Below are 24,058 nucleotides of genomic sequence, written 5' to 3' on the forward strand. Positions count from 1 at the left end.
TTTGACCCTTCCTATATGACACAGTACAGCTTCTGCCTAGGGGGAAACGACAACTATAGACCCTCATATTATAATCACATTGGCACAGATGTTTTACTTTACAAATATGTTGAACATTTAAAATGAAAATCAATGTCAAGTATCTGTACTCGTGCGAGTAAAATATCTTCGAGAACGGGTGAGAGAATACATGTTCGATAACGTCTTAGGTACAAGAACTTTATTTAACGTACGGTTCGAAGATATTCACAACGTATTACTTGCAAAATAAATGTTTGAGCAAGCAATTCATACGTAATGGTCTCACGATATTGGATGCCGAAAATACAGAAGATATATTACATTATAAGATTATGTTCCATTTGGTTTCCATGCATACTGTTTTGGAATGAATTACTCCTATAACGAGATAATTCAACTTAATTTGTATTAATTAGGGCTGAAAGCAAAATGTTTCCTGTTTTGTTTTCATTTTATATTTGATTTCTTCTTGGCTTTTGATTTCTTTCAATTATTCTTTCTTTGTTCGATTCGATTGCTGAGTTGAGCCGGATTGCTAATAGTCAGTTAAACTCCAAATAAAAAATACATAACATGTATGTGCGGTACAACCTACATAGAAACAATTATGCAATATTTGTTTTCAGGGTATCAACATATAAGACTGTTTTGCATGGTTGTCAATTAACTTTGTTTTACTACGACTTGTCGACTTATACCCTTCCCATTTGACATAGTACAACTCCTGCCTAGGAAGACGCGACAACTGTTGACACCCTTATATGAAAATTGTAATTGCAACATTGATGTTAAGAAATTCACGTTCCAACGTACACATACTATAGACTGTAATATAGTGGTCTTGGCTCAACTTGTTCCTTTCCTTTCAAAAGTGTTGCGTGACAACTTAGAATTGAATTTACATCGTGACATAAACGCTGAATTTTTCTTTTACTTTCACATGTTTGAAAAGGTTGTAGATAGCTTCCCCTTTCCTTTTAACAAGAGTAAAAATTGTTTCATTCATTGCAAGTTCTAAAACGAAAGGTGAATATGTCTTCCTTTTCTTTCAGAAAGCTAAGAGTTTGACCATATTGCTTTGCCTTTACACTCTTCACATTGAGATAATTGTGAAAGGAAATAAAGGTAATATTGAAGCATGAAATAACTTCTACGTGACTGTGTAAATGTATCTTGTTAACGTGTACTATTTATTAAATGGTGCGACACTAACTGCTATCATAGGGAATAAGTACATCATTTGCAATAATTGCAATCGATGAAATAACATAGTTTTTATGGAGTATTGTATTAATGTACCATGAAAAACATAAACAAATGATCACAGCATCAAAGGAGTTCAAGCGGTTTTGCCGCAACAACAAAAAATCGTGTTTCTAAACCAAATTGAATATTAAAGCATCTAAGAAAAACTATTTCAATCACTTTTCCATAGTATCAACCAGGTTTTCGACCTCCATGCATGTCTATCCTTTGCAACACAGCATTTCGACCTGTATATATATATATATATATATATATATATATATATATATATATATATATATATATATATATATATATATATATATATATACATATACATATATATATATATATATATATATATATATACATATGCATTATTTTATTCCCTTGAAGTTCCTGGAACGGCATGCGGGGGTATTGCAAAATGCCTTTGTTGTAACACACAGCAGTACTACGAAATGGACTGTTCTAATAGGAACCTATACGATGTCCCTAAGGACATCCCTCCGAATGTAACAAAAATGTAAGTTTGATATGATTTCGTTTTTCGTTTGTAATTCTGCGAAACGTACTGTCGATGATTATCTGGCAATCATAGCTGGTACAGCAACTACTGTGTTCGTTACACGGGAACATGCATTACAGGACATGAAAAATAGGTACTGTACCAGCAATGAGTATCGGGTACTCTGTAAAAGGTTTGCTTCAGTCAAATATCTGCATAAAAATCTAGTATATGTTCCACTGTTTGGATCATGTAATTAAGGAACAAACTGTCACCATATTTCTTACCGCGTTCACATATTATTAAAGCAATATCATCCGATGTTTAGTATTGATATCATACTTTCATATCATCATAACAATTTTTAAGCAAAGCTTGCTTACTATTTTGAAAGCAAAGATAAAACAGTTGTAATCTTTTGCATATAAATGTTTTAGTTATATTATAGTGATAGTTAATATTATGTGTGTATTGTGTGGTCGTATCAGAGTATTGCTCACATACAGAAATCAGCTATCATCTTTGTTGCTGACATATTTCTCTCTCAATTTCTTTCTATAGAGATATCTCAATGAACAATTTGACTGCTATTCATTGGAATGCTTTCATCACTGCAACACAATTGAAAGCTTTGTGAGTTATTTTAAAGTTATACTAAATATCTACATACAAATATAAATAAAACGGAGGGAACGAGATTAAATTTTTCTAGAACAGCCCAGGAAGTGTGTGTTGTTTGGACACGTGGTATATGTGACATTTGTATTGCAGTTGCAATGGTGACAAATGAAGACAATCTATGTGGTCCAATCAGCTCCTGGTTCTTGTTTGTCCTTTAATACGATGCGATTACCAAGTGTATTGACTGCAGCTAGTAAAAGAGGTTTCATAATATTTTGTATAAGAAAACCAATGAACAATATTTCCTTAACCACCCTAATATTATAAATCATGCACGTGCACATTTTCGAAATGTAATCCTTTTTTTAAAACCATGTTTTCAAAGACACTGAAACAAGGATTGTGGCCATAGGTATTTTTGCAAACTCATATCATAGATGTAGGCTTGTAATAATGGGTTAACCCATTAAGCCCTTGTAATAATGGGTTAACCCATTAAGCCCTAAAATAGGAAATTGTGAAGAGTTTAACACTTAACGTTATAGTTGGAAATATTTAATGAGTTTCCAATATTCGAGTTACATTATCGTGGAAACGAGATAGCTTTTCGACAAATTTCAACAAGTTTGAAACGAGAATTTTTCACATGTAACAAACGCACTGAATATAGAGCAAATTGGTTAAGTGTTAGTGAAAGAACGTAAATACGTTATATATGTTTGTTTTTTTTTAATTTCAAACGCATTTAATATGAAGGTTTTTTTTTTATGAAACTAATGGCTCCGAAATTCGTCACCGATTGTTTATTTACCCAGAGCCTTACAGAATAACATTATTAACAGTGTGTCTGAAGACACATTTGCTTTCAACAAGAAGATTAAACTAATGTAAGTTATGGAGCAAGGTCTCAAATCATACTTCATTCAGCTTATATTCATTGTTAAACACGGAATTGCCTATTTCTTATCTATTGTGTTTCCTTATTTTATGTACTAGGTTTGACCTAACTGTAGCTGTTGAGGATATATATATACTTTCTGGAATCAGTGAATTATCCGCAATGCCTCAATTGGTTCATATTGTTACTTTCACAAAGACAGTTGTGCACTGCATCTACATTCAAAGGATGATGCTGGAAGAGAATAAAATGACTTACCTAGCTGAAGAAAAAAATTTCCTACTTTAGTTTATGTTTGTTATCCAAAAAAATTTGAACTCAAGAAATGCTCACAAACTTAATTCAGACTTTGAAAATATAAATAGAAGTTCAAATGTTTCTGTTTGTTTTAGAACTCGTGGATATGTTAAAATGTAACGTAATATGGAACATTGTACAACATACGAGGATGTATTGTACGGTCATAATACCATGCGGTGATAGGTAGTTATCCCTGATGTTACAGATGTTCATAACACGTTATCAACCAAGCAAAATTAACAGTATGAGAGGTTACAATCATATTAACAAATTTAATTAGCACAATTAAACAATTAGTACTATATGTTACTGAAATATGTAAGTAAGCGTTCGTTGCCACATCAGTTATATGTACTACATCGCGTGAGCATGAGTGTAAACAACATGTACGGTTCATCTATGGTAAAGTACACACGTTTATGGGATTCTATGACAAGGACAAATATAATCTTGGATTCCTTGACGATTTCTATCCTTACTGAAATGTTGTCTCTAGTAGAACAATTCAAACAAAGTCGACCATAAAAAAACAATTAAGGTAAAAGGAACAATCGTGTAGATTTTTTTTTTTTTTTTTTTGTGAGAACTGACAATGTTCAATAAGAAAGTTTTATTGGCAAACATATTTTTATTGGTCATGTTGTTACAATGCAATAATCTACGTTGCTTCAAACTGTTCAGTATTTCAGTGAAACGTACACTTAACGGAGCAAAATTCACGAACAATGTTGCAAGGTTTACGCATTTCTGCCTATTGCTTCTAACTATTCATTTTTGTTACTTGCAGTGATCTTAGTCACAACAACTTAGTCGAACTACCGGAGAAATTGGTTTGGAATAACGAGAAACTACAATTGCTGTTCGTATTATTATATTTTAATTTCATAGTACCATAAAATATTTCATAACCGAATACAACAATTTAAAAATTTCAAAGTACACAGCATATTTTACTTGATAATTCCGCCCAATGGAATGATAATAATCCTGCAAGAGGTGAAATGTTTGGTAACAAAAGCATATTTAAGTAACGTATTATCGGCATGCTATATTTATAATAATAATAAAATTTAATTGAAAAGCAATAAAAACATTAATACAGTTTAAACTGCGTTCATACAAGATTAAGTCATTGTCATCTGATGTATAATTTTGAGGACACAGATGAAACATTTGTCTTTTTTTCATCTTTGTTTTAATGTTTTAGTAAGACTAGACTAGACTAGAACTCAAAATTCTTCAGGACACCGATCCTATTCCAGATCCGTACCACCCCTCTGGAATTCGCTACCTTCTAGCTTTCGGTAGCTACCGCAGCTAACGCTTAATTATGTTTGATTAACTCTATTTTGCTACTTTTCATTTCATGCCGAGTCTGCACTGTGTAGTTGAATAGTTCTCATTACCTGCGACAGGAGCGTCAGGTTGACAGATATGGCGCGTTATAAGCGGCCAGTTTATTATTTTTTTACTACTGGTAGTTTATTTGATTTGTGTATTTCATGGTCGTATCACACTATTGCTCACGTACAGATATACGTTATCATCCGTGATGCTGTCATAGTACTCTTTCAATTTTCTTTCTATAGAGATTTATTGATGAACAATTTGACTTCTATTCATTGGAATCCTTTTTTCACAGCAACGGAATTGAAAACCATGTGAGTTATATTAAATTCACATTAAACATCTAAACAAGAAAACAAAATTAACGGAGAGAACAAGATTATACTTTGCTAGAAAGAAGTGTATGCTGCTTGTACACGTGATGTATTTGCCGTTGTTTATCATCATAGTTGTCATAGTGACAGACGAACACATTTTCTGTGTGTTTTTTTTTTTTGTCTTTTAATACGATGCGATTACAAGGTGTATTGACTGCAGCTAGTGAGAATGTTCAATATTATTTAGTAAACGAACACATTTGAACAAATTACACAAAACTTTTCTTAATTCTAGTTAGATTTATTAATATATACATTTTAGCTAATTATGCACATTGATGTTGTAAAAACAGTGAATTCCTAATTTTCCGAGATGTTATACTTTTGTATTCTACGACTTTTCTTTCAAATACACTGAAACAAGAATTGTAGCCTAAGGTAAATTTCACTAATTTTTACAAATCTACTTTACTTTAAACTGTTTAGTATTTCAGTGAAACGTAAATTTGACGCATTCCTACCCGTTGCTTTGAACGATTCCATGTTGTTATTTGCAGTAATCTTAGTCACAACAAATTGGTCGAGCTACCGGAGAAATTGGTTCGGAACAAAGAGAAACTGCAGGCTCTGTTCGTATAAGTATATGATTATTTCGTGATATCGTAATGATTTTTATAACCGAATACTCCAATTTAAGAATTTCATCATAATTATCTTGATTATTTCGCTAAATGAAAAGATAAAAGTCCTACAAGAGGTGAATTGTTTTTGTAACGGAAGCTTTTTAATTAACTCCTTATTGACAATTTTCCTGTCATATCATTGTCCCTTAGGGAAACTATTTACACATTGTAACTACTTAAAATATGTTCATTTTTGTCAATAGGGACCCAAGTATTGACAGATAGGTATTGAAATGAGGTTTTAATTTTTTTTTATAAATAAGCTATACAAATCACAGCTCGCTACCTTATTGAAAAGTTTCGAAATGTTGTACAAAGTAGGTTTCAAAAAGAAAACGTTTTTTATTCTTGCTATCGTAAATGGTACTCACAACTCGTTGATTTGATGACGTAATGCAAAACAGTATTCGAACAAAAATATATTCACAGGCTGCTGTCCAACAATGATCTCGAGTGTTTACACGAGGACGTGGTTTATTACACACCGACTATAAAAGTACTGTAAGTCTATCTCTATATGTTATTTACGTTATTAATACAAATTACATAATCTTATTTTCTTATCGTTAAAGTTGTTTCCATAGATCTCTGATCATTCACTCAATTGGATTAGGTTTACTCGAGTTGCATCAATGGAGTACTTGTGCTAAATGTCTTGTGAAGGAAGTTTCTTATTATACGTCTTTTTGTGGCATTTTGAAGTTTTTTGTCAACTTTCGTTTTCCTTTTCTTTGCAGGGATCTCGCAAACAACAAACTGGTCAATCTATCGGAGACTTTATTTTGGAAAACTTCGAACATGACAACGATGTTTGTTCTTCTTTACAACTTTTGTCTAAAATTGTGTTTCTTTTATTCAGACATGTTTCATGTTGTTCTTCGAATACGTGACGAAAAGGTCAATTTTATTGATATGTATTATTTTTAGGCGAAATCTTATAACTGCACAGGTTGTTAGGTGGGGAGTGATTGGGTTAGGGATCAGTTGGGAGAGGAGTTGTACGGAATGGAAATGGATTTCCATCGCATGTATTCAAAGGAAGCAGAAGACATTATACACAAAAATGAATAATTACCTGAGTAAATAATTTGTTTACAAGTAACAAAAATAAAATACCATTCCAATTTTAATATTTAATACCTAGTTATCTTATATCTGAATTGCTCTTTTTGCAGACAATTGTCAAGAAATTTAATAGAGGAAATACCAGAACGCATGTTTGTCAATTTGATAAACCTTAAAAGGATGTGAGTGTGAATGTTATTCAAAGGGTTTAATGTCTTCTTTCAATCAAAGATATTTGTGACATTTGTGATAAATTGCGAAAAGTCAAAACTATGATAATGATTATGATCTCCACCTACTAGAAATATAGCTAGGCCGACAAGGCTGGTTCGAATTCCCGTTGGCCGGTAACAATGTGACGACAACAATATTTATCCATCTGCTGCAGCCCGTAGCCCCCACTGTACAAAAATGGAAATCAAAACGAAATCCTGTCCTCGATAGAGGAAGCCTGAGAGTGAATTAATAGGGCGTGTAGAGATGGAACATTTGGAAACTTGAACACCATAAAATAATAACCAGAATGATGTTTGGGAGATTCTGGACTAGTTTTTGCTGCGCTACTGCTACGTGCACAATATATTGTTTGGATATATTCCATATAGAAACGTCAACTCTAAACAATCAAGCGACGTAACGAACAGTGTCATTACATAAAATGCATTCATCTTTACTTTACGTTCCAAGAAATAGTAACTTTAAATATATAGATAATATTACCACCGATTTGTTTATTTGCAGGGACATGACGCGAAATAAAATCCATTTCTTAAAACCAAGAACGTTTTCTTCATTGTCCAAAGTTAATCAAATGTAAGCATGGCGTTTCCATACGGTTTAATGTCGACGTTGTTAATGCCTTGTAGATATTTCATGCCAGAATAACTCTATTTAAGCGAAACCAAAAATATTAAAGATTATTACTTAGTTTCATGTGCTGCAATAACCCATTTACTAGTAATAGTAACATTTGCTATTTTCACTAAGCCCCTAATTTTATAGTCATGCCTCTTTGGTCCACCATTATACTCATCATCACTCATTGATGTTTGAGCAGTTTTGTTTATAATCATCTGTTTTTAATTATTTTATCTTGTAAGAGATTCCCCTGAGAATACCTTTACACAAACATGCAAGCCTTCATAATAATGTACAATGGTCGGTAGAAAAGCATAACGAAAAAGAATGCAGTGATAAACAATTATTTTGTAACATATTTCCAAATATTATTTAATTTCATGTTTATATGAACTTTTCATTATGTATTTTTAATATGATTTAATGTTCATTTCATAATATTCCAATTAGAACACTCGGTCGAAATAGGATATCTCACATCCATATTGATACATTTTCTTGGAATATTATGGCAACAGATATGTAAGTTTATATAGTCATCATAATCCTCTCTAAACCTCTCTAAAACTAATTTACAGGCACACACACATACACACACACACACACAAATATATATATATATATACATATACATATATATATATATGAAATTGGTTAATATTAAAGAAATGTTTGCTCGAAACTGGGAAACATAACTTAATATTAAGTTACCTAGCTCTACGACAACAGAACTCTTTGAGGCATATGCATTTTTACTCATTATATTACTCTGTACTTCAGTTAGGAAACCAGATTCCATCACAGTCGTTGTTCCAAACTAAAACAGTTTTATTATTTCCAGAACAATATCATTAACATTTGTTTTCTTTTCTACAACCAACAATACACATACTTTACGGCAATCTGTATCTGTTTTGTGTGCTTGTGATTGTGATTTAATAGCTTGTCTGAGTTTAGGCTAAGATCATGTGTGGTATGTGTTCCCTTTCTAGGGCAATCGTTATACACACCTGACGATGATCAGATCGTCTGACGGGACAGGTTAAGAGCGGATCAGTCGTTTGGTTGTTTTGCCTTTCTGCTCAGGTTCTTTCTTTGGTGTATTTTCTTTATAACATCTGCTTTGTTTGTGCGTGACAACATGTTTTCTTCCATTGTTTGTCTACAGTGACATCTCTCACAACCTCATCACTGAAATCCAGCAAGGGATCTTCAGAAACAATAAGAATCTAAAGGATTTGTTAGTTTATACTTACCGTATTATTGTTTGGACTTCTGGTATTCCGTCTCTTAACAAATGTTTTTTAAGTAGAGGGAGATTAAGCAATAAAGTAATCAATTAAATAGCTCTGTCACTTTAAACGTATCCGGCTCTTTTCATTTGTGAGACATGAGCCTTTTGCAAATCAGTTAGTGGGCTATTTAAGTTTGAATACAGTCTTTGAATTCCGGTTCTGAAACAAAACGCCAAAGTCAATGATAGAAAACTTAGTTCTTTGTTGGAATTAAATAGATTGTTGTTAAATGTATTACACAATTTTTGAAGACGAATGCTGTTAGATGTGATACATGGATGCTCTGTTGTTTAAAGGAAGTTAAAGAAATACTATTGATATCATATGGTATGATTATGAAACTAACAGGATGGATTTGTGACATCTACATCTCTATCAAGGTGCCGACTTTATCATCAATACAACCTGGAAAGAAAATTGTAGATATTCACAATTGTAATAGCTTTTCTGTGGAATAGTTGTAGAAACATATATTTTTTTTTTATTACAACCAATGCTACAATTCTACTAAAATCATCCTTTTAAATATGTAGATAACACTGAATATGCACTTTTATTTATTATACGATAAATATGTCTCTTCAGTTCAATACAGTTGTATATTTGAAACCCCATCATCTTATCTTCCTACATCTACTATAGGGAGATCAATTTGATATATATATATATATATATATATATATATATATATATATATATATATATATATGTATATATGTATATTTGTATATATGTATATATGTATATATATATATATATATATATATATATATTTATATATATATATATATATATATATATATAGAGTAGCAGAATATACAAAAGCCGATAACACAGTAATTGAAGTGAAAAGCAGCTGCAAAACGACACACATAAGTCTACGATTTGCATTTATAAACAGTATAAGGCTCTTACCACCGTATAAGCAATACAGGTGTTTCAATGTAATCTTAGAGTATGATAATTGTGCAACAAACCAATGCTTGTATAACGTAATCCAACCATTTGACAACAGAATCTCAGAAATTGTTATACAATATTTGTAAATGATTTGATCAATTTCATTTTATCACCAAAAATATACATTTTCACATTTGATTCATTTAAATTGATCTATTTTCTTTTGCTATACCACATTGATTTTATTTATTTTACTACATCAGAGATATTTCTTACAATGGACTGAAGTACTTACCCAAAGAGTTATTATCCAACTGTTCTGGTCTTAGATCTTTGTAAGTATAGCCATAAATTTATCAAATGAGACATGTTGCAACTATCCAAGTTGTCATCATTTTTGAGCATGCTTTCGTACAATGTCAGGACCAGTTGTTTTTTCTCTTCCCAGACACCTAGGGAACAATCTACTTTCGACAATACCAACTGGATTCTTCCGAGTAACTCCAAAGATCAAATTTCTGTACGTATACGAAGTAGATCTTTTAAGAGATTTCTATTAATTATCAGGGTTTGGAATCAGCAAGGATACTTTTAACAACATATTCATTTAAGTTTAAGTACAACGAAAAACGACAATATATAAACATACACATTTTTTTTCAAATTAAGTAATGAGACATAAATTCTTACATCTCTCAGTGGGACACAACATTTTTGTGGACATTGGTCCCTTTGGGTATTGGAAATTCAGTAATTTGCCCAAATGACTGTATCTATTCAATCCTTAGCTTATGATGTTTACCAACTAATCGTGAAGATATCTAATTCATTCACGTGATCTGAGTGGGAACAAAAGGTACACTCGATATCACATATATATTTGTAATTAAAGCCATAATTTAATTATTGCAGTGATGCTTCTGAAAAGGCCCGTTCTTTCCGCACGTGTTCCAATCATGTACGTGCACCCTGAATTCTATTTAGTATAACTACCGCGCTGCTGAAATGCTTGTATCACAATTCCCTTCAAAATATTAACAACATGTTTTTAACTTCAAGTACAGAAGTTTATTGCGTGGCGCTCGCAGCGTTATAAATAATTGTTGATGTATAATAAAAAAGGAGTCACGTTATTTTTTAAACTCGCAATTTAACATCATCGGAGTTTGTTTTACACTGCACTCGTTGCATTTGTTTGAAAATATGTACCATATATTGTATGATTCATGTGCAGAAAGGAAAACGAAATTAAAATATTCATTAGTGGTTACGCTTTAGCTGTATTTTCTCTGTATGCAAGGTGATTCGAAGCAAAATAGTTGAAACGGAAACTCAAAGAGCTAAATAATATAAAAGAACAATGAAAAACGACTAGATATAAAACACACAGAGCTTTCTTAAATACTTAATAAGACATAAATTGGTACATGCTATCTCCGGGACACAATATTTTTTTACAGTAGTTTTTTTTGTGTATTTAAAGATCGGTCATTGGCTGGAATGATTGTATCTATTAAATTCAAATTATGAGGATTACCAACTATTGTGAAAATGCCTAGTTCATTCACGTGATCTGCAAAAAGTAAACTTGATACCACATATATATATATATATATATATATATATATATATATATATATATATATATATATATATATATATATATTTGAAATTAGAGCCATTATGTATTCATTACAGGGATGTTTCTGAGAAGGTATGTTCTTTCTTACGTGTACCATTAATGTACGTGCACCCTGTCCCTCCTACCAAACAAAGAAGAAGACCATCATGAATGAATTATATTTACAGTAAGTACCGCGCTACGAAAATTCTTGTATCACAAATCCCTTCAAAAATGTTCATTATCACAAACCTCATGCATTTGTTTTCCAAAACAGGACTATGTCGAATAACAACTTTCAGATGTTAAACAAAGCTTACTTACATGGGCTAACATCAATTCACTAATTGTAAGTACCGCTGACGTATTTTTGTACCTTTGTAGATGAAAAGTATTCATTTTGTTACGATATTCATAGCAGTTTATTCAGTTATTTAATTTCAGTTTTATCTGACCACACTTCCCCTCCGCCACTCTTTCCCTTTTAAAAAACTTGAACATAACTGTAGTTATATGATTTGATTACACTGGTATATGTCAAGTAAGTAAACGGTGCATTTGTTAAAAAAACATTGCCAGGATCTATTCCATTTTTTTATTTACAGGACGTTATCGGGAAATAGCATAACATCCTTACCGGCGGACGTCTTTAGTGAATTACAGCTCAACTGTTACTTGTAAGACCATGACAAACCCGCTAACAAATTTTAATTATTGTTTCCATGTTTTATTTTGATTGATGCGACTTTTGACAAGTTTTTAGGAAGCCAAGACTTAATTGTCATGGCAAACAAGAATGTCAGCACATTACATTCTGACATTACTAAACCGTTTGCGTGGGCTTTTTTTGGAGTAAGAATTCATTTTTGGCATGAAAAGTGTAGTCGCATTTGGTTATATACGGTTAAAGCGGAATATAATTCGTGTTTTCTCTTATTACTATTAGTTGTACTTTTAACTAGTTTATGTCTGAGCAATGTGTTAGATGTAGGATATAGTTTGTAAAATTCGTTTATCCTTATATTCTTGGTAGTTTAAACGCTATCATGTGCACTAGTGGTTATACAAGTACCGTAGTGAAATAAAGACTTCTCATCAGTCACTGAGAGCACACAAATAGGGATGGACTTTCCGTTCCTTGCAGGTAGAAAGCAATTTGATTAATGATTATTGCTTTTCAACAGGGACCTGTCAAACAATTTACTGTCAGAAATTCCAGATGGCATGTGGGAAACAAAATTATCACGGACTGCAATATTTGCTGTTACAGAGGAATAACCTTACCTTCCTTAGCAACACGTCGTTTTCTGGACTGCAAAATCTAAGAAAGATGTAAGTGAATTATTAACATATGTATACAAACATTATACCGAATATATATATATATATATATATATATATATATATATATATATATATAAATATATATATATATAAAATATATATATATATATATATATATATATATATATATATATATATATATTTATATTTCTTTTCTGTGAAGTTTTCAGCTGCAGAGTGTCCATTCAAATCTGTTTCATATTCTCTAAATTTCTCCTGCTCAGATTCCTCAACAGCTATTCTATCAAATATATAGGGGAACAGACATTCAATGGTAGTTCTATTGAAGATGTGTAAGTGGAAAAACTTAGTGTTAAGTTACTGTTTAGTGTAGCTTCCCACTATCAACATAATTTCACTAGAGTAGGCCGATAACATGCGTTTCTTACATTCGGACAGGAATTTAGTGAGGAATTGATTGTTTCAATTTTAATATCATATTATATGTCTCTTAGTTATAGTTTGCATTGATGTGGTGATGTACAACCAACAACTTCATGGTATTTTAATTTTAAAGATATCTATTCGAAAATTCCATCACGGAATTGACGAACGACAGCTTTGGAAGCGGGGTCTCACACATGTAAGTAACATTTTTAGTTACATTGCTAAAACATGTTTATAGTCCAATATGTCATGATTTTCTACATAAATATGTTGACATGAATTGTTTCAAGTACAACGTTATGTTCTTATGAACTTTTTCTTATGAACTGCAAGTTTCCTTTATTGGCCTAGGGGAATGCTCGGTGTCGGCGGAAAATATTATTCAGTGAAATTTATGTCGCCAAATGCAATGTTTTTTTTTTAAATCTTTAATTTTAAATTGCTTTAGAAAATATTTGATAACATCATGTTAAATGATACAGTGTACAATTTAAACCCACTTACGCCCGTAACTTAATTAATTGAAGAGAAATAATACAAGAAACAATTTTCTTCACGTTATTTCGTGATATAATGAACAAACAGTTGTATCTGAATGGATATGGTACTTCAGTACTGATATATTTAGTATAACATGCTGATTAACCGAACTGTCAGCTAATCTTCCTTTGAAGCCAAGCATATTTACGCTTTATGGCGCATGTTGCATCAAACATCGTTGTCGTCGTTAACATTGGAGATTCTGTCTTGGTTTTGTTTTATTACTACCACCATATAACAGTAATAGCACTTTAAGATGTATTCCTTCGATCACTCACTTTCAATTCCCCTTATTGTTTCCATTGTTTTCGTTTTAGACACTTATACAAGAACAACATCAGTAACATATCTAAATCAGCTCTACGTGGTATGAGTAGTGCAACAATGTAAGTAGTGGAAACAATAACTAAATGAAATCCGGCAGACTTTATTCACGAATCGAAAATGGGTAAAAGGTAAGAGGGCCTGAGGTTTTGATCCTAGCAGGATCTTCAGGGGTTGAATGACAGGTTACAGACACAGAATAGACTAATGAACATACATAATGCAGACAGGTTAATGAGCAGGGTGAATGCAAAAGGAAACGATGTAAGATGATTAGTAGAAAAAGGAAAGAACCAACGTGGAGAAGAGAAGAGGCAGGAGATAAACTGTACAGGGACAAAGAGAGAACTAAGGAAAGAGGGTAGGGAGTAAACTAAATAAGGGCAAAGACAGAAAAGTGTGGTAAAGAGAGCTATTAGAAGGGGGAGCAAGGTTAACCATGTCCTTCCTGAATTTTGAGCCCATTAGGTTGAATGGTGCAGAGCCGTTGCATCCACGTTCTATCTCTTCTGATTTGTACTACGTCATGACGGCTACCTAAGGACTCAATCCTCTGTAGGGACATGTCATTAATGGTATGGTTGGGAAAGTTAAATTGTTCTCCAGCCGGAGTCTCGGTCTTCATGATGCTAAGTTTAGATCTGAGACCATGGAATCGCTTCTTGATCGTGGTTGTAGTTTTGGCCAACATAATGGATGCCACCAAGTCTACAAGATATCAGATAGATGACATTAGAGGTTGTGCAAGTGATGTGACCCTAAGTCTTGTGTGTGAGTTGGGTGGTGTGGCTGGTGATGGAATTTGATTCAACAACCTCGTGGCTGTAGACGAGGCATCTCGAAGCACGATCACATTTGAAAGTACCATGCTGAATGAATGTAGGGTAAGAACTTAGACGTGGAACATGAACTCGCACAAGAAGGTACCCTTGGTTTGGTAGACGTCTTTAGGCGATGGTGGTTTTTTATTTCATGGACGGCTCGTTGGAGTTAATCTGGAGTGAGTAGACAAATGTGATGATTGGCTAAGAAGAGGAAGATTTGGGTTGAAAGTAACAATTAGAGGGCGCCTGTCATCTCTTTGATGATGATGATGATGATGATGATGATGATGATGATGATGATGATGATGATGATGATGATGATGATGATGATGATGATGATGATGATGATGATGATGATGATGATGATGATGATGATGATGATGATGATGATGATGATGATGATGATGATGATGATGATGATGATGATGATGATGATGATGATGATGATGATGATGATGATGATGATGATGATGATGATATTATTATTATTATTATTATTATTATTATTATTATTATTATTATTATTATTATTATTATTATTATTAATTTCTAATAGAAACATAAATTGCGTGGCATTTACACTAAGCATCAGGATTGAATTAAGCAATTTCTTTTCCGATGATTTTTTAATCAGTTAAACAAAAACATATCACACTGACTGCACTAAAAACAATTACACAAATTTCCCCAAAAATGTCAAATTCAAAGTAAAAAATGCATTTTTTTACTACTTAGATATTTGACTTGTGGAAATTTGAATCAGATCCCATGGAGTAAGAACAATTTTTTCGGGTAAGTCCGTCTTCCTTTCGTTAGTTCTTTCATCTCCTTCCTTAACATCACTAGTTCTCGCTTATCTGTTCTTAGTGTTATCCTATTTTGTTTATGCATGTTTTGCGTTCGTAACGCATTTGTTCCTGTAGTGACTTTTGGGGCCAATCTCAATGTGCTAACATCGTTTTTCCAAAAGCAAGGGTTCATGTGTCAGAGGTCTGGTAATAAAGAAAAATGCCGTCCATGTGCACCTGGCCTTTTTGCTGATGGAAATGGAATGTGCCGTCAATGTCCAAGAGGTAAGTAGTGACTAGGTTATTTATTTCCTTCAGTGCATGGTCTTAGTTCATCGTCTTATTTTAAATATCAGAAGACGTTGAACGGTTTTATGATAACATTTGCATTTTAACGTGATTTCGCTTTAAGTTAGTATTTGACGTTAGATATTTTTGACGCAATCGATCAAATGTTAATTAGTGTTAAATGATTCGGACGGACTGAGATAACGTGTAAGAGTTAATTCTTTATTCTGTTTTTGCCAGGTGGTTTTTATCAAGACGAAATTGGAAGCCAGGAGTGTAAAACTTGCAGCAACGGTAATCTTGTCAAGGATGGGGCACAAATCATTCTAGACATGCTGGTTATAGAGCTTGCTTTTGTAAAACGAATTATACACGCATCGATCGATTTGGATTATGTACGTTGTGCTTACAGGAAGGCTTAAACTGTACTAATGACTTTGAAAGCCTGTTACCCGGTTACTATTGGAATTGGTCTTTTACTGATATGAACGTTTCACTCTACTCTAGCTTCGTCACAAATCTTCTTACACTGAATGACAGTTACAATCCATCGACCACTAGGTATAATCTAACAATACCCCGTGTCTTCAAGTGTCCGAGACCCGAAAGCTGCGCAAACAGCTATACAGTCACATACCGACCGGAATCAATGGTAATTGCTTGAAAGGTTACAGAGGATGGCTTTGCAGTAAATGTCAGAATACATTTTACTCTGTGTTGAGATATTGCTCTCCCTGTCAACAGAAATGGTGGATTATTTCTGAAATGATGATAACAATGTCGGCGTGTTTATTAATTATCATTTTAGTCATATGGAAAAATACGAAACCGACACAACAGGACAAACGACTGTTTGTTGATAAACTTTCATCACGAATGAAAATTTTCCTAGGATTTTGTCAAGTAGTTGGAGATCTCTACGAGAGCGTGAACGTCGTTAGTTGGACTGGGCCATTAAGATACGTAGGAAAGTTGATTTCTTTTGTGTCTTTAAATTTGTTAAAAATTATTATCCGACCTCAGTGTCTCAATAGCCATCTGTTACTTGATCCAATTATTCGATTCAATATTGCGGTCATATTCCCGATAGGAATTATTGTAGTAACGGCATGGATATATCTAATCTTCAAGGTTTACCTGCAATGTTGCAAGAAAACTGCTAAAGCAGAAAATATGGTTAAATTAGATAAGATCAAATCCAAGTTACTTACTTACGTAGTTCTTATCCTCTTTATAACATACCAACCAACTTGTGATGCTATTTTTGAAATTTATCCCGGTGCCTGCGATACATTTGTGGTTGACCACGAAGGTAACATTACGATTTCACTACTCCGGGCTGACTATGGTATCAATTGTAAATCCATTGCTCACTACCAAACTGAGGCTTACATTACGACCGTTCTATATGTAATAGCATACCCTTTGATCCTTCTAATCTTCCTGCGAAAGTATTGCAGGAAACTTACAGAGAAGAAGGTTATTAAAGAAATTAATAATGATGTCTGCTGTAATAACAGCTTGAGTGCCAACGAAATCACCCCCCTATTGAGTGGTCATCAAGCGACATGTCGAACTATTCCATCCTGCTTGAAATTTCTTACCGAGAACTACAAAGAGCAATTCTGGTTCTGGGAGATATTGGAGCTTGGAAGGAAGGTCGGACAGACGATGTTAATTACACTACTTGGCTGGGAAGACGCTTTGACGAAGCTGTTTACCATCGGCACCTCGGTTCTGTTCTTGTCTCTTCATGTGAAGTTCTCTCCTATGAAAAGTCCGTTTGAACAGCATCTACAGGTAAAGTCGGAGGTTATTACAGTTTATGTCTACAATCATCAGTCAGACATTTATCTCGTCTAAAAAATTTATGCACTTGAATAATCAAGTTTGATTATAACTTGAGCTCTTTTATGAAAATACGAAAAGTTAACTAAATTTGTTAAGCTATTGCAAGAGATATATTCAGTATTTTATATTGCAACCTCACTGCAACCATACTTACATGCAATGAAGTGAATCAGTATACGTTGGTGAATGGTTTAATAGTAAGACATATCTTTTTTTTTTTTTAGTTATTAAATATAGAAGTATAATTAGGTGAACGATTAAATGTTTATATCTACTTCTATTTTGTAGTTGTTTTCGCTCATTGCGATATTCCTCAATATCTTGGTAGCAGCAGTTCCTGTGGCCGTTCAGTACCAAGCAACTCTATCCACATTGCTCATATTACTCGACGTTGGTATCGTTCTTACTGTAGCAGGTATTTTTTTTATCTATAGCATGATATGGATTATCAATTAAAACGCTTGGATTATTCGTCTTTTCGAATTTGTCTATTCCTTGAAAACGATAGAACCGCAATTCATAGAAAAGAGCAACGTAACTTATTTACAACAGCACCTTCTCACATGTTTTTTTTATATCAACAGCAGTTATCAATGTGGGGGAGGGGGGTGGGGGAGACTATAGAAGCTTATGCTTATTCTTGTTCATCTACCATGTCACATTATCTGTTTTAATCCTACATCAGCGGTGCCCTAAAGGTGTCCTACGTGTTTTCCTGCTAGAGTATACATATTCCCTGTTTTTACGATTTGGATAACAAAGTATGACGGTGTTCCTTTCCGAATATCATTGTACTATCAAACGTCTGTAATACAAGATCGAGAATATTTCTGCTAAGTTTGTATACGACAATCGCGGTATCAGGTAGCAACATTGCGATTGGGTGCGTGTTAGACACATCCAAAGTGATTATAATGCAGCACAACCCTTGATTGTACCTTTTTTATTTCGTTATCCATACATCAAACATGTGATGTATTTATTACCTACAAACAGAAATATAATATGTAGATTGCGTCACACCGGTTACAAAAACAACCATCATTGACATTCCGGTAGATGGATGATAACATGTCCGAGCAATTCCTCATAGCAATGATTGTGAACATACTTATCAACTGAAATGTATATTAATGTCCTTATCTTTTATTTTATTTTGCCCAAACAACATTCACCTTGAATTATGATACATATATGAACATATAACGAGGCTTCAAAATCCTTAATTAAACAATTAATTTTATGATTCATAGCAATTGTAATCGCATGTACTACGTTAACAAAATCTCTTTTTTTTACCTTGCAGGTGAAGTGTTGCTGGTTTTAATTCGCTTCGTTCGACGAAAAGTTACTAAAGACGATTGAACATAGAATGTGGTCCTGCTTGCGTAAAGCTAGGAAAGAAAAGTGATTTAATTTTCTCTGAATAAAATGATTAATGATGGTAATATACGGTCTTAGTTATAAACATCATTTTTTTATAAAGTATGACAACTATGCTCAATAGTAACTACTTTAACTTTGTAATAATTATTTAATTACTAAACAAATTATGGAAATATTGACACAAAGACAAGTAGTCAGTGTTATTTTTAGGTAGTTTCATAAAAAAAAAATAACTTCTATATTGAGGTGATACCTCATTCAGGAAAAATTTTTGATGGAGAAGAATGATGGCTGGTGAGACATGATTTTGTTTCTACGATATATAAGATGGAAGCATTTTAAATACATAAGTACATCATTTGATTCTAGCCCCCCCCCCCCCCCCGAAAAAACAAGGAAAATGAGAACATCTCATTCCTTTATCTATACTATTTTGGAGGTAGAATCCAACGCTGACATTAACAACAGAGTTGTACCAATATACTGTAATATTGTTTTAATGTTACGCCATGGTAACGCTCGGATAAGTTTGTAAATATTTGTAAATATTTAATTAAAAGTCACTTGGTCATTGTGCACATAAAAATACAAGTATTGGTAATTTTAACAAAAACGTTTTTATGCTATTTTGACTGTTTCACGTTTGAGGATTTAATTTAAAAGTATGTATCACATACAATTTTAACATCTTGTATATATGTGATCCAATTGAACTGTATCATTAAATAAAATACCATCGCACTGTAAAATATTGGTATGATCATAGATGACAACATATCATTTGTTTCTAGTACAACACATATTTTAAGTCCCGATTAGATCACTACGAAGATATTTCTTCCTTTTTCTAAGAAGCAAAGAATAAGATGGGTTTTTGTTTTAAAGAGAAATTTAATCAAGTTTTTTTCTTTCATTTCATGAATATTTATTTCAAACGACACAGTACACCACCAATGGAACTCCTATTGTCTCTTTACTTAATATAGTATTTATCTTTGTATATGCAAGCTTCAACTTAAAACCCATACTGCATATGATGTATGTCTCAAAATGAAATATTCTTCATAAAATTACAATATTGTGTAATATCTAGTACGTAGATACCTGACCACATTACCACATTTCTGTCACAGGTAACTGGAAAATCACTAAATAAAGATATATGTATATAGAAGATGCCGATCTGATAAATGATATCGAATGCTTAATTTATAGAAACCAAGTAGCTAGCAAATAACGTACATGCCACCGGGTGAAATAAAAAAATATATAATAATCACTATGCATTTTGTGTCTACACAGTCATGTGATGTAACAGACATACACTCGGCATATAAACTTGTTTCTGAAAGATGAAAGGACACTTAATACTAACTATACCATAGCAGTGTGAACACAGAAGGAATATAAATTATTATTATTCTATATTTTGTGAGTGCGATGGTGTTAATACCCGTTACTATTTCTTCGACATTGGTTATCTTAGAGTAGATTATATGTTTTACAGATATTGTAATTAAAAACAAAACACTTGGATGGTACGAGTTGAAAGGTATGCAATGCAATTGACATATAAATCACAGAGTAATAGACTTCTTAATGTAAATTATGATTTGAAAATTCCAAGCTACAACTTTATTATCTAACCGTATATCAGAGGTTAACAACTGATCAATTGTCTTACTACTGAAACTGTTATAATGTATAATTAACACTGCATTTTGTTTTCTTGTAATGGCTAATATATTTGGCTTTGAAAGCACCACAGACTACTATGTACCCTTGCTGTTACTATATTTGTATTTCACAGAATTGGGAAATTTCCATTGCAGCAAAGAAATGCTATCGCTAGATTGGGTTAACATGTGCCGAGCACAAAAAAGGGGACATACATTCTACCTAGACCAAATTCACAAACGTACTCCGTATCCTCTTTCCATGGCGATAATAACCCCCAGATTACCTGCAAATATGGCATCTGTCTTGTTACGATAAGCTAAAGACTTGTGGATTAAAAATGTATGTTTACATGCACTATTTATGAATGTACCATTTTAGAGCTCCTTAACAGATATATTGAGAGATTGTTATGTTGAGCACCAACAACTTTCACCTACGAACTACATTTATAAATGTGTATTTCAAGTCTCAATGTGTTTTTGCCAAATTAAAGCTTCGACCTTTCCAGCTTACTGCCCTAAAAGCTCAGTTAAAATGACGCAGTTCAATGCAAATTTTATACTTATATTCATGATTTTTGTTGAGCTATCTGTCGTTAAACATTTTGAGCTGAAAAAAAAAAACTTCGCCATGTTTTTTTTTTTTAACGTGTCCTGTAGTTTAAACAAATATCACTCAACATTTGCAATCCCTGCCCACGGATCATGCGCCAATCAAAACTCTCTGTCTTGTGTAAGACCGTTAGGCCTAGAAATTACTTTCACTTTCGTTGCTAGTTAGTGTTAGGTATCTTGAATCGTATCTTTCTTTTGGTATTACCGATGAAGCTTGCAAAATTCCATTTCATGAATAAACAGGTGTTTTTAGACGTTTCCTCAGTGGTATTGGGTAAGAAAGTGGACGATACGAGTATATATATATATATATATATATATATATATATATATATATATATATATATATATATATATAGGTTACATTTTTTTGGTAATGAGCATGCTGATATGGGCGGTAGCGATGATTTTACGGTAAATCGTTCGCGCTATAGTTTTCACAGAAAATATATTTCTTTCTTTTAATTGCGACAGCAATTCTCCATGAAACCCACCTTGCCAATTTGCATTTATAAAAAGAAACATTGAATCTGCTTCGGAAGTTTGTTTACCGTAGTTCATCAGCAAAGACGTATTGAGATTCTCATAAAAACTCCATGCATCCTTACTTATCAACATTAACACTTATCAACATTAAAAAGAACACCACACCATATTTACGCTGACAATAGGCATTCATATGCGTGTTCACACCAGAGTGCATTTGCTGCGGAAATGGGAGTGCTAACTTCAAGTCACTCGTTTTGCCTATTCGCCTGCACTACGTCAACTACCAGATCGATGCGTGTAAACAAACTGGTGAATTTGAAAACCAGATTTATGCAAGAAGAAAAAGTCGATGGACAATTTTCACATGGTTAGTGCGATATATTAGTTATTATCTAATCGACCATTATTACTCATTGTATAATATCACCTGTCATCGATCAGATAAGGCCATAGTAAATATACACCCCCAAATGAAATAACTAAGGTTGTCGGTCCTAGTACTTATGTGCATCGGCGGCGATCCGTACTTCGGAGTTGGGGGATATGATCTTGTTGACTATCTAAGCGTAGCGCCACCATGAGTTGGCGCGAAGCGTACAAGAAAATTTGGGGATTAACAAACCCTCTAGATGGCCGGAAACGGCACTTCCCGAGGTTTCCAAGCGGCATATACCCAACTTTAAAATAGGGATATCATGTCAGAAATATCTCATAATCAGGATCCAAAATACTTGTTTTTTTTTTTTAATTTCGGGTGTTATTTTGGGAAAATTGCCCCTGTCAATCTTGTTTCAGGCGCTACGTTAGAATGTTCGAGAGCTCTTTTATATTATTCGATGAAGAAAATGGCATCATGCAGGCTATTATAGACCTATAAATATGCAATACACAATTACACATAGTTACATTCCTAGGTACCGATTGCTAGGGCATCCAGGTGAAACGTGTATTAAGCATTACCCTGGTAACATGAGATTCTCAGCTGTTCGAGAGAACATGTACGTGTGTAGGCCTACTATAGGGCCTATATGAATACTATGAGGGTGCACATATGTACTATATCAATACCGTGGGCGCAATAATACATTTTGTTGTTATAGGGCCAATGAAGCCTACAGTCAACTATTCTTGCTTTATAAAGACGCTTTATTTGAAAAGATCGCACTGCGTTTATGGTAGGCGAGAAACGAAGCTAAAAAAGAGCCGTACATTAACGATGATGCATAAATGTAGGCATGAAAATATTCTTATCCCTGGCATTTGGTGGGGGGATATGGTGTATTTCATCCCCTCTACCCATTTTCATGGGGATATACCCTCTCCCCCCCCCCCAGGATCGCCGCCCATGCTTATGTGACTTCTGATGGTAGGACATGGAATGTAGATCGTATGTCACCTTTTTCAGGGAATGTACCTAGTATTACTGATGATGAAGTGTCTGATCTGTTACATGGTGTACAAAGTCATGCTAGACTAGGTCTACCCTTTAACCAGCCACATGCTCCTCAGTCTGTTATTCCTGAGAGACCTTCCCGGGTTAGACAATCACCTCCGTGAGCGAGGGATTATATGTTTTACAACTACATATTTCTCTGTCATACTTGTTATTACTTTTCGTTCTAAAACCAGGTGGAAAATGTGATATATTAGTTATTATCTAATCGACCATCCATTATTACCAAAGTGATATATTAGTTATTATCCAACGACCATTATTGATCATTGTATAATATTTCATGTCATATGCTTGTGACCTACATACCATTACGGTCAGTTTGTGACCCTTCCGGACTCCTGCTGAGTCTGTTTTATTTATGTTATTATATTATGTAAGATATGACATTTGCTATATGGGTACTCACCA

At 33.4% G+C, this 24,058-nt stretch overlaps 2 protein-coding genes and 1 long non-coding RNA gene across 4 annotated transcripts; all 3 read left to right on the forward strand.

The window, feature by feature from the left end:
* The first annotated feature begins 1,079 nt into the window (after nucleotides 1–1,079).
* LOC139974390 (uncharacterized) lies at nucleotides 1,080–12,026 on the forward strand. Its single transcript, XM_071981511.1, has 16 exons — nucleotides 1,080–1,146; nucleotides 1,663–1,792; nucleotides 2,336–2,407; nucleotides 3,211–3,282; nucleotides 4,381–4,452; nucleotides 5,183–5,254; nucleotides 5,815–5,886; nucleotides 6,370–6,441; nucleotides 6,678–6,749; nucleotides 7,116–7,187; nucleotides 7,747–7,818; nucleotides 8,314–8,385; nucleotides 9,032–9,103; nucleotides 10,322–10,393; nucleotides 10,507–10,578; nucleotides 11,957–12,026. Exons 2-16 carry the CDS (start codon nucleotides 1,728–1,730, stop codon nucleotides 12,024–12,026), a joined length of 1,071 nt encoding a protein of 356 aa, XP_071837612.1. The 5' UTR covers nucleotides 1,080–1,146; nucleotides 1,663–1,727.
* A 1,176-nt stretch (nucleotides 12,027–13,202) lies between these two features.
* On the forward strand, nucleotides 13,203–14,917 carry LOC139973281 (uncharacterized). Its single transcript, XR_011795181.1, has 3 exons — nucleotides 13,203–13,316; nucleotides 13,541–13,606; nucleotides 14,268–14,917. It is a non-coding gene; the product is annotated as an uncharacterized lncRNA (long non-coding RNA).
* Nucleotides 14,918–16,585: 1,668 nt separating this feature from the next.
* On the forward strand, nucleotides 16,586–21,598 carry LOC139973866 (uncharacterized). Of its 2 annotated transcripts, XM_071980748.1 has the most exons (3): nucleotides 16,586–17,974; nucleotides 18,314–18,440; nucleotides 19,332–21,598. In XM_071980748.1, the coding sequence occupies exons 1-3, from the start codon at nucleotides 16,940–16,942 to the stop codon at nucleotides 19,388–19,390; spliced, it is 1,221 nt and encodes a 406-aa protein (XP_071836849.1). In that variant the 5' UTR covers nucleotides 16,586–16,939; the 3' UTR covers nucleotides 19,391–21,598. The 2 variants fall into 2 exon arrangements, with proteins under 2 accessions (XP_071836849.1, XP_071836850.1); XM_071980749.1 differs by lacking the exon at nucleotides 18,314–18,440.
* The last annotated feature ends 2,460 nt before the right edge of the window (nucleotides 21,599–24,058 follow it).

The sequence above is a fragment of the Apostichopus japonicus genome, chromosome 9 (genome assembly GCF_037975245.1).
Source record: "Apostichopus japonicus isolate 1M-3 chromosome 9, ASM3797524v1, whole genome shotgun sequence".
Taxonomy (NCBI): Eukaryota; Metazoa; Echinodermata; class Holothuroidea; order Aspidochirotida; family Stichopodidae; genus Apostichopus; species Apostichopus japonicus.